Source organism: Amphibalanus amphitrite, unplaced genomic scaffold (genome assembly GCF_019059575.1).
Source record: "Amphibalanus amphitrite isolate SeventyFive unplaced genomic scaffold, NRLGWU_Aamphi_draft 000194F_arrow, whole genome shotgun sequence".
NCBI classification, from domain to species: Eukaryota; Metazoa; Arthropoda; class Thecostraca; order Balanomorpha; family Balanidae; genus Amphibalanus; species Amphibalanus amphitrite.
In genome coordinates, this window is record NW_024881689.1 from 72289 (window position 1) to 89693 (window position 17405).

The 17405-nt window shown below is 49.1% G+C and overlaps 2 protein-coding genes and 1 non-coding gene across 5 annotated transcripts; 2 read left to right on the forward strand and 1 right to left on the reverse strand.

The window, feature by feature from the left end:
* The first annotated feature begins 2193 nt into the window (after positions 1 to 2193).
* On the forward strand, positions 2194 to 2265 carry Trnae-cuc. The gene has a single exon. It is a non-coding gene; the product is annotated as a tRNA-Glu (tRNA).
* A 2954-nt stretch (positions 2266 to 5219) lies between these two features.
* LOC122384604 (RNA-binding motif protein, X-linked-like-3) lies at positions 5220 to 9359 on the forward strand. Its single transcript, XM_043372170.1, has 2 exons — positions 5220 to 5331; positions 6010 to 9359. The coding sequence occupies exons 1-2, from the start codon at positions 5270 to 5272 to the stop codon at positions 8759 to 8761; spliced, it is 2814 nt and encodes a 937-aa protein (XP_043228105.1). The 5' UTR covers positions 5220 to 5269; the 3' UTR covers positions 8762 to 9359.
* Positions 9360 to 10395: 1036 nt separating this feature from the next.
* On the reverse strand, positions 10396 to 17399 carry LOC122384605 (Golgi to ER traffic protein 4 homolog). 3 transcript variants are annotated; one of them, XM_043372171.1, is made up of 8 exons: positions 17329 to 17399; positions 16804 to 16947; positions 16498 to 16671; positions 16000 to 16142; positions 14540 to 14678; positions 13850 to 13993; positions 12813 to 12955; positions 10396 to 12202 (listed from the first exon to the last, which is right to left on the reverse strand). In XM_043372171.1, exons 2-8 carry the CDS (start codon positions 16914 to 16916, stop codon positions 12066 to 12068), a joined length of 993 nt encoding a protein of 330 aa, XP_043228106.1. In that variant the 5' UTR covers positions 16917 to 16947; positions 17329 to 17399; the 3' UTR covers positions 10396 to 12065. The 3 variants fall into 3 exon arrangements, with proteins under 3 accessions (XP_043228106.1, XP_043228107.1, XP_043228108.1); XM_043372172.1 differs by having other exon boundaries at positions 16804 to 16949; positions 17343 to 17360; XM_043372173.1 differs by having other exon boundaries at positions 17278 to 17331.
* Between the last annotated feature and the right edge of the window lie 6 nt (positions 17400 to 17405).

Sequence of the window (17405 nt, forward strand, 5' to 3'; positions counted from 1 at the left end):
GCAGACGAAGGTGAAAACGGCGGCTAACTGGAAGTAATGTCTCTGATTTCCGACGCAGACGAGTATACGAGGAACAGGTACGATGACACTTCAAATGTTGATATGTGGCGGACCGGTGCAGTGGTGCAAATAGGCTAGAAAATGTGAAATATTCGGCGGATAATACGCTTGCGCATAGAAACCGCGTAGTAGTTATGTCTGTTATGTTTGTTAAAAAAAAAAAACACTTTTTCGTTGTGATGACGGTTCACTTGTGGGATCGCAGGTATAGGTACTGGACATATCCGTTCAAATAAAGTAGTGCAATAAAAACATCCCAGTCAAATAAAGTCGAGACTAATAACAACAAACAACGATAAATACATACAAATTATCGTAGCCTTCTTTACCACAAAATTTGCATGCATATGCCTTGAGCGTTACCGTGATGCTAATTTTCAGAAGCTAGGTGGTTCAGGTTGCCATATGGGCTAAAGAAGACTGCTCTCTGTTTTGCAGCTATAACACATACAACAGCTATCGGCCGCAGACCAGCCTTCCAGTAACGTAAGTACATTTTCATTACAAATGAGGTGCTTTAAGGCGCATGCGCTTCTGTGAGGCATGTCGTAAAGAGCAAACATGCTTATTGCTAGCACAGTAATTGACATGTGCTATCTGCAGGGAGATTTGTGCTGATGTGTCTGATGCTAACCCTCACACATTTTTATTGTAAAAAAGCTATGGAATAAAAAGCATGGAAGAGTTCGCGCTAAAACTGCGACATAAAGACACATGCGATGCGAACATACGCATGCGACACATAGCTTTCAGCTAACGCTTGCTGGCAATAAGATATGTCTGCATAGTCCATAGGTCTAGATCATCTAGACCAGTATCCACTATTTAGCGTCAATGTAGACGTCAGCCGAAATAACTAAACATTACCGACATCCACAGAAGTCCTTTCCTGACACGATTCCCACCGTCACTGTCCCTTCCCTCCCTTCTTCCCTGCCCTCCTGTTCGGAGTGGCGGTCGCCCCAGTGACACTAACAGTGTGGTCACGAATCACTGAATTGGTGATTGATGCAAACAGTGACGCCCATGAATACCACATGTCACTATATTTGTAGAGGGTTCACATCGGCTTAACAGGGACTAGGGAAGCTTCTGATGGTCTGACGTTCGTTGAACCGTGACGAAGGAGCTATCCAATTAACATTTACGTCAAAAGATTACGAAGCAATGCCATCATTGTATATTTCAGCGCAAAACGTCACATCGCACTGTGCTCGTTGCCTGTTTTAAACGGGTGGGGAGAGACTGTTGAAATGAAATAATTGCTTGCTAGCCTACCAGCCTACGTAGCTTAGAAACCTTATGCAACATTGATTTTCTGGAAAGTTTGCGTAACCGATTTGCAGGACGACAATCGCCAGTCTCTATCAATCATATATAAACTGCAATCATCTCACATGCAAATGTGTCAGACGATCGCAAATTGACATTCCCGTTACAATTAACATCCGGAGTGGAGACTTCCATCTGGCGTCCAACTGGCGTCTAGCTGCAAGCAGACGTCCAAGTTGGCGTCTAACTTGACGTCTAACTGTTGCACGTAGACTTCCAAGCTAGACGCGTCTAGAGTTAGCTGTCGCCAGATAGACGCAGCTGCTGTCCATCTAGACGCGTCTAGCTAGACGCGAAATGGAAGTCTCCACCCCGGATCTTTTCATCATCCGCCCAAGCTCGTCCTAGTTATACCTACTGCTTTTTTTTTCTCCGTTCCGGGTTCACTGTCAACCCACCCAGTCTCACACAGCCGGTGAGGAGTCAGCCTCAATGAGTCCAACCCTCCCTCCGGGGTGGCCGTTTCGCTGAGGGGCCTGTCCTACAGGGGCACTCATTGTTCCAAGGGGAGGGACTATAGCTCGTCAGCTAGTGAGTCGTGAGCCGAGACGGGCTACAGGCGCAAGAGTTGAGGTCCACTCAATGAGTCATGCCAACGGCCCCATCCAGTCCAGCCTTTCCCTTTCCAGACAGCTCCCGGCTCTAAAATGGTCCAAATAGACCACAATAGACCAATAGGTCACAACCGAGGTAGCAGGATGCTGGCAGCAGGATGACGGCAGCCGGCGGACGGCTGGGCCAAAAATAGAGTGAGCACTGGCACATTGGTCCCGAAAATTAGGATCCTCCATCCACCATCCCTCCCGCATGGTCTAGTGGCTAGGATACACGGCTCTCACCCGTGAGGCCCGGGTTCGATTCCCGGTGCGGGAACGCCTTTATTACGGCAAAATCAACTCGTGTAAGTCTTGTGGATAGGATATTATAAATACACTTACATCCTTTTGAAGTCATAAATTGTCAAAATTATGGCATTTATATATTTTTCTGGCTTTAGCATACAGTCTGATTCTTTACAGGCGGCCGAATGTCCAATGGACAGGGACGCCTTAAAACCTCATTTTAACTTGAAGTCATAACTCGTAAGACCCAGAATTCTACCACATTTTTTCGAACAGCACTACGCGGAATCGCTGTAAGACGCAGCGTTTGACAATCCCCTACACGACGACACCTAATGATATTGCCGACACTATTTCAGGGTTGCGTTGTGCGATCAACTAAATGGCCACACTATCAACATAGGACTGGCGTGGCCTCGGACTAGTGTTATTTCTGGCGTCGCTTATACCCTGATCGTGTCTGGTTAATTGATCACAGAAATGAGCACTAAATAGGTTACATATCCGTGAAAGAGGTACAACGCCGGAATGTGTAATGTATACCTACGTCTTATACGCATTGGCGATTGATCAGCGAAGCGCGGCGCAAAGCAGTGCAAAAATAGTGACATAGGCGTTTGTGGATCGTGATAGGCATTGCACATGACACCAATAAAGAAAAAAATACCATTAATGGCATGAAGCGTATCCGTTTTGTGATAGAAGAGATGTTTATTTAGTACTTAACGTCCCCTGGCACTCTATCTGCACCCCTGATTTCGCAAAGGAGAGAGGCAAGTGGTGCAGGACAAGACGAGCAAGGCAGAGCTATGTACTTTTAGTTAGTCAATTGGGCCATAAATTGCATGCTGACTTCCAAGCTTCACTAACTCAGAGCAAACATATTCTATTTTCTGCCGATTTGAAGGGTTGCTAAAATTTTGTATGTATATACTGTGACGGTTAACCCTCGCCCGTATTGGTGTTTTTCCAGCCGCGAACGTATAAGGGGGGGGGGGTCCGTTGGACCCCCCCCCCTTGCCGTTTCGCCCCTGATCGAGCTAGAGCTTCGCGGAAAAACGAGCGTGTTGCCCGTGACGAGAGGAAGCCGATGATACCCAATTTAAAGGTCCTAGGTCATTGGTTGACCTTGCAGGTCAGGTCAATGACCCCAAAGGCGGGAAAATCGGGACCTGTTAGAACGTCGTGAAGTGTGGCTGCTTTGGGGTTTTTCGGGGTGCTGATCACGAATATCATGTTAGTTTTGATCACAGATGATGTCTTCATGTATTTAGGCCAGGTCGGGTCAGGTCAGGTCAGGTCAACCAGTAAGGGTATTCGTAGTAGGTGGCAACCGCCTCTGACAGCTTCGTAACATGTTACGAAGGCACCAAAACTACTTCGTAAATGTTCATATGGTTGCTAAATTCGAATTCAGCTAAAAAACTGGCCTAGAAACATGTAAAACTCGAAAAAGTGAACCGAGGTCATCAAAGGTCAATGACCTGACCTGACCTTCAGGTGACCTTGACACCCACCCTAATGCATGGGGGCAACATCACATCACATGTTTGAACGCTTGAAACCACGAAAAGACTGCAAACGCGCGGCTAATGCGAGCCGACGTACGCGGAATCGCGATTCCAGCCAAACATGGTCTCGAAAAGGAGGTCACAGGTTAAAGGTCATTTGGGTCAGGGTCATGAAATTTTCAGGGTAGGTGTGAAATTGATTAACGCGAGGGTACTGAAAGTTTCGTTGCGATCGGCCGCTTTTTACGCGAGTTATTCGCGAAAAACCATGGGGGGGTCCGTTCGACCCCCCCCCCCCCTATACGGGCGAGGGTTAAGTGCATGTTATCCAGGAGACGTAACGATTTGGTACAACCCATTGACTATATTCCAGGATAAAATAACCCATGAGCCAGTGACAAGTGACTAAGTAAGGCCATTGCAGTGACGCATTATCAAAAAGACTAAAACATGTCTCTTGTCCGTCTGCTATTAAATCTGCCTGCTGCGGTGACAAAAATTGACTTGCCCAGACTGACTCACCTATCATGCGCAAAGAAGCAAAAAAGTGGTCCCAGTAAGAAGCCCTTAGTAAGCCCATAACAGTCGGAGCCTCATTGGGAACCCCGTGGCAGCTGAGGTTCTGTTCTGGCCGGCAGAGACCCGTATGCGTTTCCTACGGGGTACGACTACGGTACCGGGTACAGCGGGTACTCCGGCCTCGGAGGGGGTACTGGACTCGACCCGTACGGCGGCGGTACCGCGTACAACACGTATCCAGAGTACGGAGCTGGCGACCCAAACTTGTACGCAGGTACGGTAGAGATGGAGCTGTCCGTAATCCGTATGGTACTGTAGCTATCCGTATGTAACGTAGAGACATCCGTATGTAACACGATGCCGTCCTAACACAGTCATTGGTAACATGTAGCTAAATCACTTGATAAGTACCTACTGTTCACTTATCCAACAAGATACCAAATAAATGGAACAGCACGCAACAATCGCTTGCATAAAAAATGCCCTGCAATGCCCACATTGCATGTTTTGAAACGCTTACCATTATGTGAGCCTTATTCCGCAGAAAAGCTTCCCTCAAATATCTACCACGCCGCAAATTTTGCCTTACGTTTTCATCCACCACATCACAATCATAGCCACATTCCTTGCTCTTTCGTGACCTCCCACAACGAATACAAATACCTTCTGTGACCTCCAATGATCTCCAGTGACCTCCTCCCACGACTTGTGGTGACCTACCAAAACCTGTAGTGACCTCCCAAAACCTGTAATGGCATCCAAAGACATGCAATGACCTCCCACACGACATGCTAGTGACCTGCTTCGACCTACAGTGACCTCTCACCACCTGCAATGACCTCCAGTGACCTTTCACGACATCCAGTGACCTGCCACACCCACAATGACCTCTCACGACCTCCAAAGACCCCCAGCGACCTTCAGTGACCCGTCTCGGTCGGCACAGGGTACGGCTCGAGTGCCCAGGACCCTTACTCGACCGGAGATGACCGACCCGGTGGAAACATGTACGATACTTCTGAAGTAGCCGAGCAGTACGCCAATTATCAATACCAGGCGCCAGAGAGGTAAATGTGGCCAATGTAAATCGTCGGGGACTCGGGGCAGCCTTCAAACTTTGAAGGACTTCAGCTAGTTACAACAAATGAATTTTCGCGCATGTTCGCTGGAGCTAGCGCATTTTCTCCAGAGTTAGCCTATTCGTTACCAGGTAATACCGAGAATCAACATGTTGATCCTATTGAAATGTAGCCAGCCCCATGCTTAATTAGCCTAATGCATTGCAAAGAAAAACATAAACAACGCTACGCTACCGTTCGTACCTACTGACATGCTTTACGATACCTATTACCTATTACTAACTATTCAACATATCGTACAACAACTGCTTATGCATGTCTCGTCAATTCTGTCACGCACTAACAGTGTGTTGCAAGTCGTTGTCTGCTTATGCATTTATGTAGTGACCTGCCCAATGTGCTCTAGTAACGTTAAAATTTGTCTTGTTGTCTTACTGAAAAAAGCAATGTCAGCCAGGCAAGACACCGAGATGGTGGATGCGAATGGCTCATACGAGACGCACTGATTAACTAAATTCAACTAACGAAAGAAATTGTTTGTATCACGGTAATTAGTTTTCATTAAATTGACATATCACTTACACGACTTATTCATTCAATAATCGAGGCAACTATAAAATATCCGGCGTCCCGCTGACACCTCGTTATGGCCTCTGCTGCTCGCAGGTACACGATGCCCAACAACCTGACCGTGGGCGGAGGCGTGGACGGCACCAGCGAGGCGCACGATCGGTACCAGGGGTACACGACACCGGTACCCGACCGGTACACCATGCAGGGCAGCCTGCGACCCGAGGGAGACCTGGGAGCCACCACCGAGTTCCTCGATAACTACCAGGGCCACAGCGCCGCCGCGCCCGACCGGTACACCATGCAGGGCAGCCTGCAGCCCCAGGGAGGCGTAGATGGAACGTCCGAGGTCAGGGGGAGCTACCTGGGACACGACGCCAAGAGACCGGATAGGTATACGATGCAGGGAAATCTGAAACCGCAAGGCGGCGTGGAGGGAGAGACCGAGGTTCATGAGAGGTATCAAGGACACGACACTAAGAAACCCGATAGGTACACCATGCAGGGGAATCTTCAGACCCAAGGAGGTGTTGATGGCAATTCAGAGGTTCGCGATAGGTACCAAGGACATGATACAAAGAAGCCAGATAGATATACAATGCAGGGAAACCTCAAGGCTCAAGGAGGAATAGATGGTAACTCTGAAGTTCAAGACAGGTACCAAGGACATGATACTAAGAAACCAGATAGGTACACCATGCAAGGGAATCTGAAGGCGCAAGGAGGGGTTGATGGGAATTCCGAAGTTCACGATAGATATCAAGGACATGATACAAAGAAGCCAGATAGGTACACGATGCAAGGCAATCTAAAGACCCAAGGAGGAGTTGATGGCAATTCAGAAGTTCGCGACAGATATCAAGGACATGACACTAAGAAACCCGACAAATACACCATGCAGGGGAACTTGAAGCCTCAAGGAGGGGTCGACGGATATTCAGAAGTCCACGACAGATACCAAGGGCACAACACCAAAAAGCCGGACAAGTATACAATGCAAGGAAATCTCAAAACTCAAGGTGGCGTGGATGGAAACTCCGAAGTTCATGACAGATACCAGGGCCACAATACGAAGAAACCGGACAAATATACAATGCAAGGGAATCTCAAAACCCAAGGAGGTGTTGACGGCAATTCCGAAGTTCATGATAGATATCAAGGACACAATACGAAGAAACCGAACAAATATACGATGCAGGGGAACTTGAAGCCCCAAGGAGGGGTTGATGGCTATTCAGAAGTCCATGACAGATACCAAGGATATGACACTAAGAAACCTGACAAATACACCATGCAGGGGAACTTGAAGCCTCAAGGAGGGGTAGATGGCTCCTCAGAAGTCCATGACCGATACCAAGGTCATAATACGAAGAAACCTGACAAGTATACAATGCAAGGAAACCTGAAGACCCAAGGTGGCGTGGACGGAAATTCCGAAGTTCACGACCGATATCAAGGACATGACACTAAGAAACCTGACAAATACACCATGCAGGGGAACTTGAAGCCTCAAGGAGGGGTAGATGGCTCCTCAGAAGTCCATGACCGATACCAAGGTCATAATACGAAGAAACCTGACAAGTATACAATGCAAGGAAACCTCAAAACCCAAGGCGGCGTTGACGGCAACTCTGAGGTTCACGACAGGTATCAAGGACATAACACGAAGAAACCGGACAAATATACGATGCAAGGGAATCTAAAACCTCAAGGAGGAGTTGATGGCTATTCAGAAGTCCACGACCGATATCAGGGACATGACACTAAGAAACCTGACAAATATACGATGCAAGGCAATCTGAAAACGCAAGGAGGCGTTGATGGAAAATCTGAAGTCCACGACAGATACCAAGGACACAATACGAAGAAACCGGACAAATATACAATGCAAGGAAACCTTAAGACTCAAGGAGGCGTTGACGGCAACTCTGAGGTTCACGACAAATATCAAGGGCACAACACCAAAAAGCCGGACAAGTACACAATGCAGGGAAACCTGAAAACGCAAGGTGGCGTGGACGGAAATTCCGAAGTTCACGACCGATATCAAGGACATGACACTAAGAAACCGGACAAGTATACGATGCAGGGGAATCTCAAAACCCAAGGTGGAGTTGACGGAAACTCAGAAGTTCGTGACAGATATCACAGTCACAACGCAAAGAAACCTGACAAATACACCATGCAACCAAACCTCAAGCCCCAGGGAGGCGTTGACGGCAACTCGGAAGTCCAGGACCGATACCAGGGTCACGCGGCCGGCGTTCCAGAACGCTTCACGATGGGCGCCAACCTCCGCCAGGAAGGTCAGATGCAGGGCGTGTCTGAGATCAAGGACAAGTTCCGCGGGAGGGCGGGTCAGCGCAGTGACCGTGCGCCGGCTCCCGACCACCTCCGACTGGAGGGGGACCTGAACGGCCCCAGCGAGGCGTCGGACAGGTACCGGGGTCACGCCGCTGATCGACCTCCTCGCCGCCGAGCCACCGACACGGTGAGACCGGAGGGAGAGCTCGGGCGGGTCACCGAGTACGCTGACCGCTACACGCCGATCAACTTCGAGCGAGGCGCTCGCAGTGCCGGTGGAGCCTCGCTGGTCGACGAACAAGGTCTCAGCGAGTCGCAGAGACGCGTGGCCAAGTACGGGAGACGCGCGGTGCAGTCAGCCGATGGAGGAGTGGGGACCACGGCCGACACGGGGGCGGGGAACCCCCAGGCGACCGAGGGACCCACAGCGGGAGGGGTCAAGGATGGAGGGAGAGGCAGGAACGCTGGGGACAACCTGAGGGTGGAGGGCAAGTACAAGAACGCTGACCCGCTGAAACTGTTCAAGGCACCTGCCGTCGTCTGAGGTAGAGTGTAAGGACCTGGAAGTTGAACGGCTTTCAACCAAAACAATATCAGAGGAACAGTCCAAAAGGAATCTGTGGCAGAGGAACATCCAACAGGGGAGCTGGGTAGAGTATAGCTGAAGGGACACCTCACCCTCAATAGATCTCACGAATGATTCATTTTCAGAGAATCAAAAAGTCAAATGAATGCTGTAGGCATCCATGACGATGAATACTCAGCACGTTTTTATTCGGTTGATGTAGTGTGCTGTCACTGGAAATGTAAAGCGAACAAAGCCCGAGCATGAAGCTGGCCGGCGATGTTGCTCGTATCCAGGAGCAGCTGAGGTAACAGTCGGTACGTGTGGATGAGGTAGCCATCACAGCACAGCAAAAAAAAAAACACACACACACACAAACAAACTAACTAACAAACAAGCAACATCAATGACATAGTTGGAAAAAATCGGTAGGTAGTGAGCATTGATCAATGGGTTCAGCTGTAAACATTGCATACCGCACAATAAGTTAGAAAGTGTGAACAGCAAGGAGTGTATTTTCGTTAGCATTCATCTAATCGCCTCAATATCAGTTAACTGGGAAGTGGGAAGTGATTACTCAGATCGCACATTGTAGTGTTGTGCGTAGTATTGTGTGACGCGCTAGCGTCGTAGTTCGGTCTAAGCCTGACGGCTCACGACGTACTGTACGTTATGACGCAGCCCCGCCCGCGTGACTGGGCGGCGCTGACCGTTGACGGGTCGTGCGGCGCCGGCGGCGCTCAGTCTGACACCGGCCACGAGAGCAGAGGAGCGGCTGCCGAGGCTGGTAGACGCCGAACCAGCTCACTGGGCTGGAGTCTGTTATGTAACGTTATCGCCGTTTGTTCTTATTTTAATATCATGGTGGTGGCTAAACAGTGAGTTTGAAGGACGTGGAACTGGACGGAAGCACACGGGAGGACTCGACACTACACACATCCACTCACCAGTCACCACGCTTCAAACTGCAAGCAATCGTAGACATTCCAGATTCGTAAGCAGCCTTCTAACCAAAAGTGCCTTACTCGCAAGAACTAAGCTGCGATAACCATTTGAACACAGCTAGTATAGGAGTAATGTTAGCCAGTTCAATAACAACCGACTCAGGCAATGAGCATTACTGAAAAACCGTGCCTATTCAATGCCCCAAAGCTTACCCATTCCCGCTCCGCTCAATGCTGGGCGTAAGTGTTCGCAAACATATCGACATAAAGGGTTGTTTGTCATTGCTTTTGACAGCGCTGTCACACAATAGATAGCTGCTGGGTGAAGTGCAATAAATGTGATGGAGCGTGGTAAATTAGCTCCGGGCTCATTCGCGTGCTAAGCTGTATAAACTGCTGCGAGTGTATATGTTTGGTGAATAATACAAGTTGGAGAGTGGCTCATCACAGTATATCCTGTATGTGGAGAAAAACCCGCGAACTACACTCCAGCATACAGCACTACACCAATCACAATCGACAATTCGTGAATTTCACATCTACCGACGTAGAATCCTCACATTCAAATAAAAATAAGTCACCTCAAAACATTTGATTTATTCAATAGATGACAAAAAAAAACAAACGCCGTTCCTATGCTTCGCGGAACGGTGGCCGCTTACAACCCAAAAACACGTTCGACCGTCCTGCCACCTATTGTCAATCACAGCAAATAGGCCCGGTGCGGGCCTCGCTGCCACGGACAGCGCGAATCTGATATCGGCCTGGGGAGCCCGGCAACCGTTCCACCAAACAAACCCAGGTGTCGGGCATTGCGGGCCGAAACGAGGCCGGCATTCACTGCACACCTCAGTACAGCGAAGGTATTCAGTGCATTGCAGCTAAGCTGGCATAGTCTTACGCACTCTGTGAAGGTTATAGTTTGCATGAAATTGAGCACCGATGTTTACATAATCCCATAAGTACCAAGGTAAACAGAGCCCGATTGAAATGAAGGAATGCATTTCAAAGTTTAATACATCACCATCGAAGAACTTACTTTTTTAGAGGACAGAAAATACGCGCTGAAGCAAATCGATAACTGCGCATTTCGAAATCACATAAGTTAGAGGGTCCAGACACCAGAGAGATGGAGCACCATTGTAAGCCCTGCTGCTAGATTTGGGCATTCAATTCATTCAGATTTGATGTTGCATAAAATACATCAAACATCCCTTACTTACAAAAGTGTAATATATCCGCAGTAGCTAGTTGCAAGGATATAAAGGAAGTGAACTGCTCTATTTATTGTCATCGCTGCCTGGGTTTCGTCAGACCTTGTAAGAAGTGCCACTGAATCACGAGTCGCCGCTGAAGACGCTACTAGCCGACAGCACTCAGAGTGAAAGTTACAAAACTGTCCGCTAGCTGGCACCACTGTCACACAAGTATTGTCATCTGTCACATGTCTGAGTCGCCTGACTCCGACAAATGTCCGCCAAGTCACCGTTCGTACCCGTTGCCATAACGTCCAACTGCCAGACAACTGCCCTGTCCGTTGACACATCAACTGGCAAAGTCCTCCAGCAGCTGCACGTCTTGCATCCCTTTCATTCGCCTTCAAACATTCCAGTTTCAGCGTCCAGCGCGAAGTTTCGTGCCCAGCACTACTGCACACAGGCCTTCGCGTACTGTTCTCCGAATCAAACGCCGGCCGTTTCTAAGGCCGTGTTTAGATCGCTCGAGGTCGGGTTCCCTTACGGTGGGTCTCGAAACAATTATCTCTAGATCCCGAGCCCTGGCATCGGACGTTATCTAGGACGAGATCTCAAGACCAAAACCTCGAGATGACTTTAACACCACGGCCTCCAGACCAAAAGCTAGGGCTTTGGATCTCGAGACTTAGAGCTTAATGCAAATAGATCAAGCCCGGATCTAAAGACTGGCATACTTTTCAATCGAACTCGAGCACGCGTATGTAACACTTTTTAACCACTCTAACCCCCCCCCCCCCATCCCATTCCGCCAGCTTTTTACGCCTCACTCGCAACGCCCATCCCACATTCAGTGGGCCTCCGGATCTGACACCAAGGCGTCATCCGGATCGAGACAGGGAAACCCACCTGAGCGTCTTTACCACATGCTGGCCAGCTTCGACGAAACATGGACATGCTGGCAGCTTCGACGCCCCAGTCTTCGACACGCTAGGCTTTGACATCTTACCGGAGACCTCCAAACCCTAGTCTTCTGTCCTCTTTGTGTCCCAGCGATGGTGAGACTCAATCATATAGTCAGAGGAAAAGAAGATGCAGCCTTCTCGGCTGTACCGGTCGCAGCGTCGTCGATACTCAGTCATATAGTCAGTCCAGCTCCCCGGTGTCCATTTTGGCTACCTTGGGTACGGGAGACTTTGTGGATGTGCCGGAGGCGGTGTCACCATCAGAGTCGGAATCCTCGCCACCGTCCAGGCCAGACATCAGAGACTGGATCAGGTTACCTGGGGAGGGGAAAATAGACTCAGTGCTAGACTGGATCACATTACCTGGGGAGGGAGAAAATAGACTCAGTGCTAGACTGGATCACATTACCTGGGGAGGGGAAAATAGACTCAGAGCTAGACTGGATCAGACTACACGAGGACGGAGGATATGTAGCGACACAATGCTACACTGGCTCAGATTTGCTATAAGGGGAGGGGAGTCGCCAAATTAAGCTCCGTGATGTAAATATGAGTTAATTTTATTTTTACCCGATCCGAGGGCAGTAAGTAGGCCAAGCTATTTACTAATTAGAGAAAGTACCATGGACAGACAGATACTAATACCTATGGAAATAAAATGCAGGTGGGAGCAGAGATAAAACGAATCGGTGCAAGAAAAATACCTTTCTAAACCCAAATACGTCTGAGCTTCAACATCACTCCAACGTTACTTACTTACCGTTCATTCACTGTCCCATCCCAACTACCCAGAATATGGTCCGGAATGTATCCATGCCACCTCCCACCCTACACCATCCCTCCCTTCTTTCCCGCCGGGTCCTATCTAGCATGCCCTGCTGTCCCCAAACCCCTTACTCTTACACACTCCACACCAGTAATTCCGTACCTAGCATGCCCTGCTGTCGCTGCGGGGGCTGGATGTCGAACAGTACCAGCCCGATCCTCGCCAGCAGCTTGGCGTAGGTGGGGTCCCGCTCCAGACTGGGCCGGTAGATCTCACACAGGGTGCGGAACTGGGGCGCCGATCCACTGCGGGACAGAGAGAGAACGGCATCAGACTGGGGCAGAGTCGCAGAGGGGGAAGCTGTGTGTGTGTTTGAATCGCTGTGAATGGTGCATTCAAATGACGGACTTCACAGGAGCATTGAACACTGATTCGAAGATATCACAAGTATTCGTTCAGTAAGTCGCCAGCCAAAGGCAAAAAGTACACGGAAATTACAGTAACATACGGGATATAGTTCGTTTTTCTTAAGTTTGCCCCTCACTGTAAACGTCTCTTTGAACACAGCACGAGAATTGCTAGCTGAATTACTGAGAAAACTGGTGAGCGCACATTGTATTGTAGATATGAATAATATTTTCAAAAATAAGTTTTGAACACCGACGATTCAGCGTTATGTTAAGCGCCGTGCAATTTATTTATTAGTTCAGACATAATTCCTGAGAAGTCGTCTATCCCTGTGGGGCTATAGGTATTGGTAAATATGAGCTACGAGACTGTGAAATAGTAGGTAAATAAATTTGATGAAATTGATCGTCTGTGAAATCTGGTCAAATCAGTGTGCGCCAACCAGTTTTCTCAGTAATTCAGCTAGCAATTCTCGTGCTGTGTTCAAAGAGACGTTTACAGTGAGGGGCAAACTTAAGAAAAACGAACTATAACAATTTACAATCTTCCCGAGTGCAGGCACGTCATAGGAAATGACCACAAAAAGTCGATTACATCACACAACGTTAACGCCCACTTAAAAGTGCATTTGTAAAATTCACGCTACCGCAAAGAAGCGGAATTGAAAACGACCTCTAAGTTCAACTTCCCCATAGTTCACCCAAATTATACAAAATCGTCACCAACGTCCAACAAGCAACTATCGAAACCAATCATCACGAATCACCGCTATCAATTGTCCTTTTCCCCACCTCTCGGCCGCCTTCAGCAGGAAGAAGTCAAAGTTGAATAGTGGCAGTGAGAAGGGCGCCGTGCTCGCCTCCACCAGCGGGTGGGCGGCCACATAACCCGAGAAACAGGCGGCGGCCGCAGAGACGTTCTTCAGTGCCAGATACCTGCGGGAGGGAGAGACGGTTTTAGCTCCATGTGCCACGGGGGGGGGGGGGCGCCCGAACTACAGTGGTCATCGGCGCTGCCACTGGTTTTTAGGGGATTTGATAAGCGTCAGGTCTTATAAGTGTCGGAAGATTGTGTCAGAGTATGTATAAGTCAAAACTCAAGTGATTGTACGGTGGGGTGTCAAGCCCACAGCATAAAGAGGCTTGTATCTTTAGGTGGAGAGTTGCGTACGTTGAGCTTGGTGTGAAAAGAGTCCAAGTCACTAAAAAGGGACCGATATCAAATATATCATCGAAAACCAAGCAACAAAAAACTTAAACAGAGAACACTAACACACAATAACCATACGCTCCTCTGTCTTATTCCCAAAGCTACCCTTTGCCTAACATAACTTCCACCACAGATAACATTAGTACTACAGTTATCTGTGCTTCCACCTATTCAACTCTCATCAGAAACACTCAACAGTAACACTAAAACACTGACAAGACTTGTGACAAACACCGGGCGGATCGCCGACCTCCGCGTCTCTCGTTACTCACTGCAGGACGGCCTGTGTGATGAAGAGGTCGATCTCGTCGGCTGCCCCCCGCTGGAGGTGCAGGTCCACCAGGAGCCGGGCGCAGCTCTGACCGTCGTCCGAGCGCAGCAGGTGGTAGCGCGCGCCCACCAGGTCACCCTCTGTGGGGGACGGGGGTGGTGTTAGGGCACCCTCTGCGGGGACAGGGATGGTGTTAGGGCACTCTCTGTGGGGGAAGGGGTGGTGTTAGGGCACTCTCTGTGGGGGAAGGGGTGGTATTAGGGCACCCTCTGTGGGGGAAGGGGTGGTATTAGGGCACCCTCTGTGGGGGAAGGGGTGGTATTAGGGCACCCTCTGTGGGGGAAGGGGTGGTATTAGGGCACCCTCTGTGGGGGAAGGGGTGGTATTAGGGCACCCTCTGTGGGGGAAGGGGTGGTATTAGGGCACCCTCTGTGGGGGAAGGGGTGGTATTAGGGCACCATCTGTGGGGGAAGGGGTGGTATTAGGGCACCCTCTGTGGGGGAAGGGGTGGTATTAGGTCACCCTCTGTGGGGGCAGGGGTGAGGTTAGGGCACCCTCTGTGGGGGAAACAGTTGAGAGGGTCGAGGGATGATACCCGATTTAGGACCGGAAGGAAAAATGACGGGTATCAGGAGTCAGGACAAGGAAAAATGCTGAGAATAATCTGTAGGACATTGCCACGATGCTAATGAAATAATGGTCGATGTGCCCAGTGCGACAGTTTCTGATTTTTTTTTTTTTACAATTTCACTGCAGTTAAAGGGACTATCCCACCTTCTAAAATGTTGTTAAAACCAGTTAAATTGTGCCCGACTTTATAGATTGGATGACCAGGAGGACGGTTCTGGCATTTATTTTTCATTCAACATCTTAGGCTTCCCATATTCCAAACACAAACTTTCAAATATGTGACGTCACAGCCCAAAATAACCTCCTTCCCCAGGCCACATTACTGTCATAAAGCTGATTCTTTTTACTCTGTAGGCACCACAACAAAGTTCAGACCAAATTTTAAGCGATTTTTCAACGAACAAACCCATTTAAATCAGAATGACTAAACGAGGTGACGTCACACTAACGGTCGCTCCATGTTGAAGATAGGGCCTTGTACAAGGCCCATTTTCAAATGAAGGGAACGAATTTCTTCAACACCAAGAGGCCGCGGGGGTTGCAACCTAGATAGATAGTGGTTTCTGAACCTCGCCGCAAACTTGGCTATCTCAACTCAAACCCCATGTTAAAGGTGGGATAGTCCCTTTAACTTCTCAAAAATAATAACGATCTAAAAGCACCAGTGCAGCTGGCATCGGAATTCGAAGTCATTCCTGGAAAACTACCCAATAATCAAGTCTAACTTCATGACACGCAAATCTTTAAAAAACATGCAGAGTTTAAGCTTCAATATTCCTGACCCAACTGCCCTTAAACAGCCGAGCCCCTCCCCTCCCCAATATCCCTCACCTTTCCAGAGCACCATGCCTACGGCCTGGTGCAGTCCGGGGTGGCCTCCCTTCCCCGACGGCGTTGCCTCCTGAGACCAGCGGATAGCGCGGCCGAGGAACGACGGACGGTCCGCCGAGCTGGCGTCGATCGCGCCGAACAGACTGACGAGAGAGAGGGGGGGGGGTCAGGGAGGCGTGTCATGGAGGTCAAAGGGTTGGGAAATGTCAGGGAGGAATCAGAGAAGAGTCAGGGGGAGGATACAATGATGGGGGTAGGCAAGAGGTCAGGAAGGTAAGGAAAGACTGCAAAAGCTAGTAATCCTGGGTTTTAAAGGAAAAAAAAATATACAAATTGCAAAGTCCATCACAAAAAACGGCAAACAATATCACATCCATAACTATAACATCCCTCTGCCATCTCTAAGCACACCTCCTGCTGTGCTCCTCCTGATGTGAGCTGACCTCCTGTCAGCTCACATCCCCCAGAACAACCCCTCTCCCTTCCCTCTCCACCTACCTGGCGATGTTGGCCACTGTCTCCTGGTCGCAGTCGGCCATTGACTTGGCCAGAACGTCAATGTAGAGGGAGGCCAGGTCAGCCCCGCTCTCCGTCTGCCCCTTCGACAGCAGCAGCCGGGCGCCGTCCAGAAGCAAGGTGCGGAGTTCCTGCCACTTCTCCATACCGGCGTACCTGCCAGAGGTGGTAAAAAGGAGGGTCACCACTGCTGGATGGAATTAGATACACTGACAGCAAGATAAGAAGGTACTTGTGTGGTGTTATTGTAAGACCACCACAACGAAGGTGAGCACAGTGCATCCTTACCTAAAGTAGAGTGTCCTGTACATCTGGTGGGCCTCATAGTATTCCCCCTTCTCGACGGAGGCTCGCAATTTAGCCAGCACTCTTTCCACTCCCATACTCTTCCTGGATGCCATGTCTGAGCTTGAGCTGCCCTGTTGTCAAAACCTGAAATGACCAGTGGGTAAACTTTGTTTTATTAGTTGTTGAGCAGCGCATTAGTCAGACTTCACTAACAGCATTGGTTCTTCTGGGTTGTCATGCTGTTCTTCGGAGCAGGAAAGCCCGGCTAAAACCAGTAAATCATAATCGAGTCTGGGGAATGTGAGACAGGTACACCAGGAATTTGGGATTGGCATAAGGGCATGGAGGACATGGAGGATGGGAAAAAGCGCAGTAAGCTTATTTAAAAAAGGTATTATAGAGTGAAACGAGGCCCTTACACTCCTAAAAATACAATGGAGCTTTGCTTCATTAAGCCATAAATAAGTTATTCACTTCAAGAAAATTATGGGGAGGATATCAAATGTTTTTCCGCAATATTCGTACACTATATCGGAGCTTTTCATCAATCCATTCAATCCCAATCCGGCCCCAATCCATATCGTTGGGTGCCAAAAGTGGCT

Bases quoted from the DNA above. Each gene is read 5' to 3' on its own strand.
- LOC122384604 (XM_043372170.1), top strand. From the start codon at position 5,270: ATGTACGATACTTCTGAAGTAGCCGAGCAGTACGCCAATTATCAATAC. The intron at 5,332-6,009 runs GTAAATGTGGCC...TGCTGCTCGCAG, and splicing joins CAATACCAGGCGCCAGAGAG to GTACACGATGCCCAACAACC.
- LOC122384605 (XM_043372171.1), bottom strand. From the start codon at position 16,916: ATGGCATCCAGGAAGAGTATGGGAGTGGAAAGAGTGCTGGCTAAATTG. The intron at 12,956-13,849 runs GTGGGGAAAAGG...TCTGTCCCGCAG, and splicing joins CTGCTGAAGGCGGCCGAGAG to TGGATCGGCGCCCCAGTTCC. The intron at 12,203-12,812 runs GTACGGAATTAC...TCCCCTCCCCAG, and splicing joins GCGACAGCAGGGCATGCTAG to GTAACCTGATCCAGTCTCTG.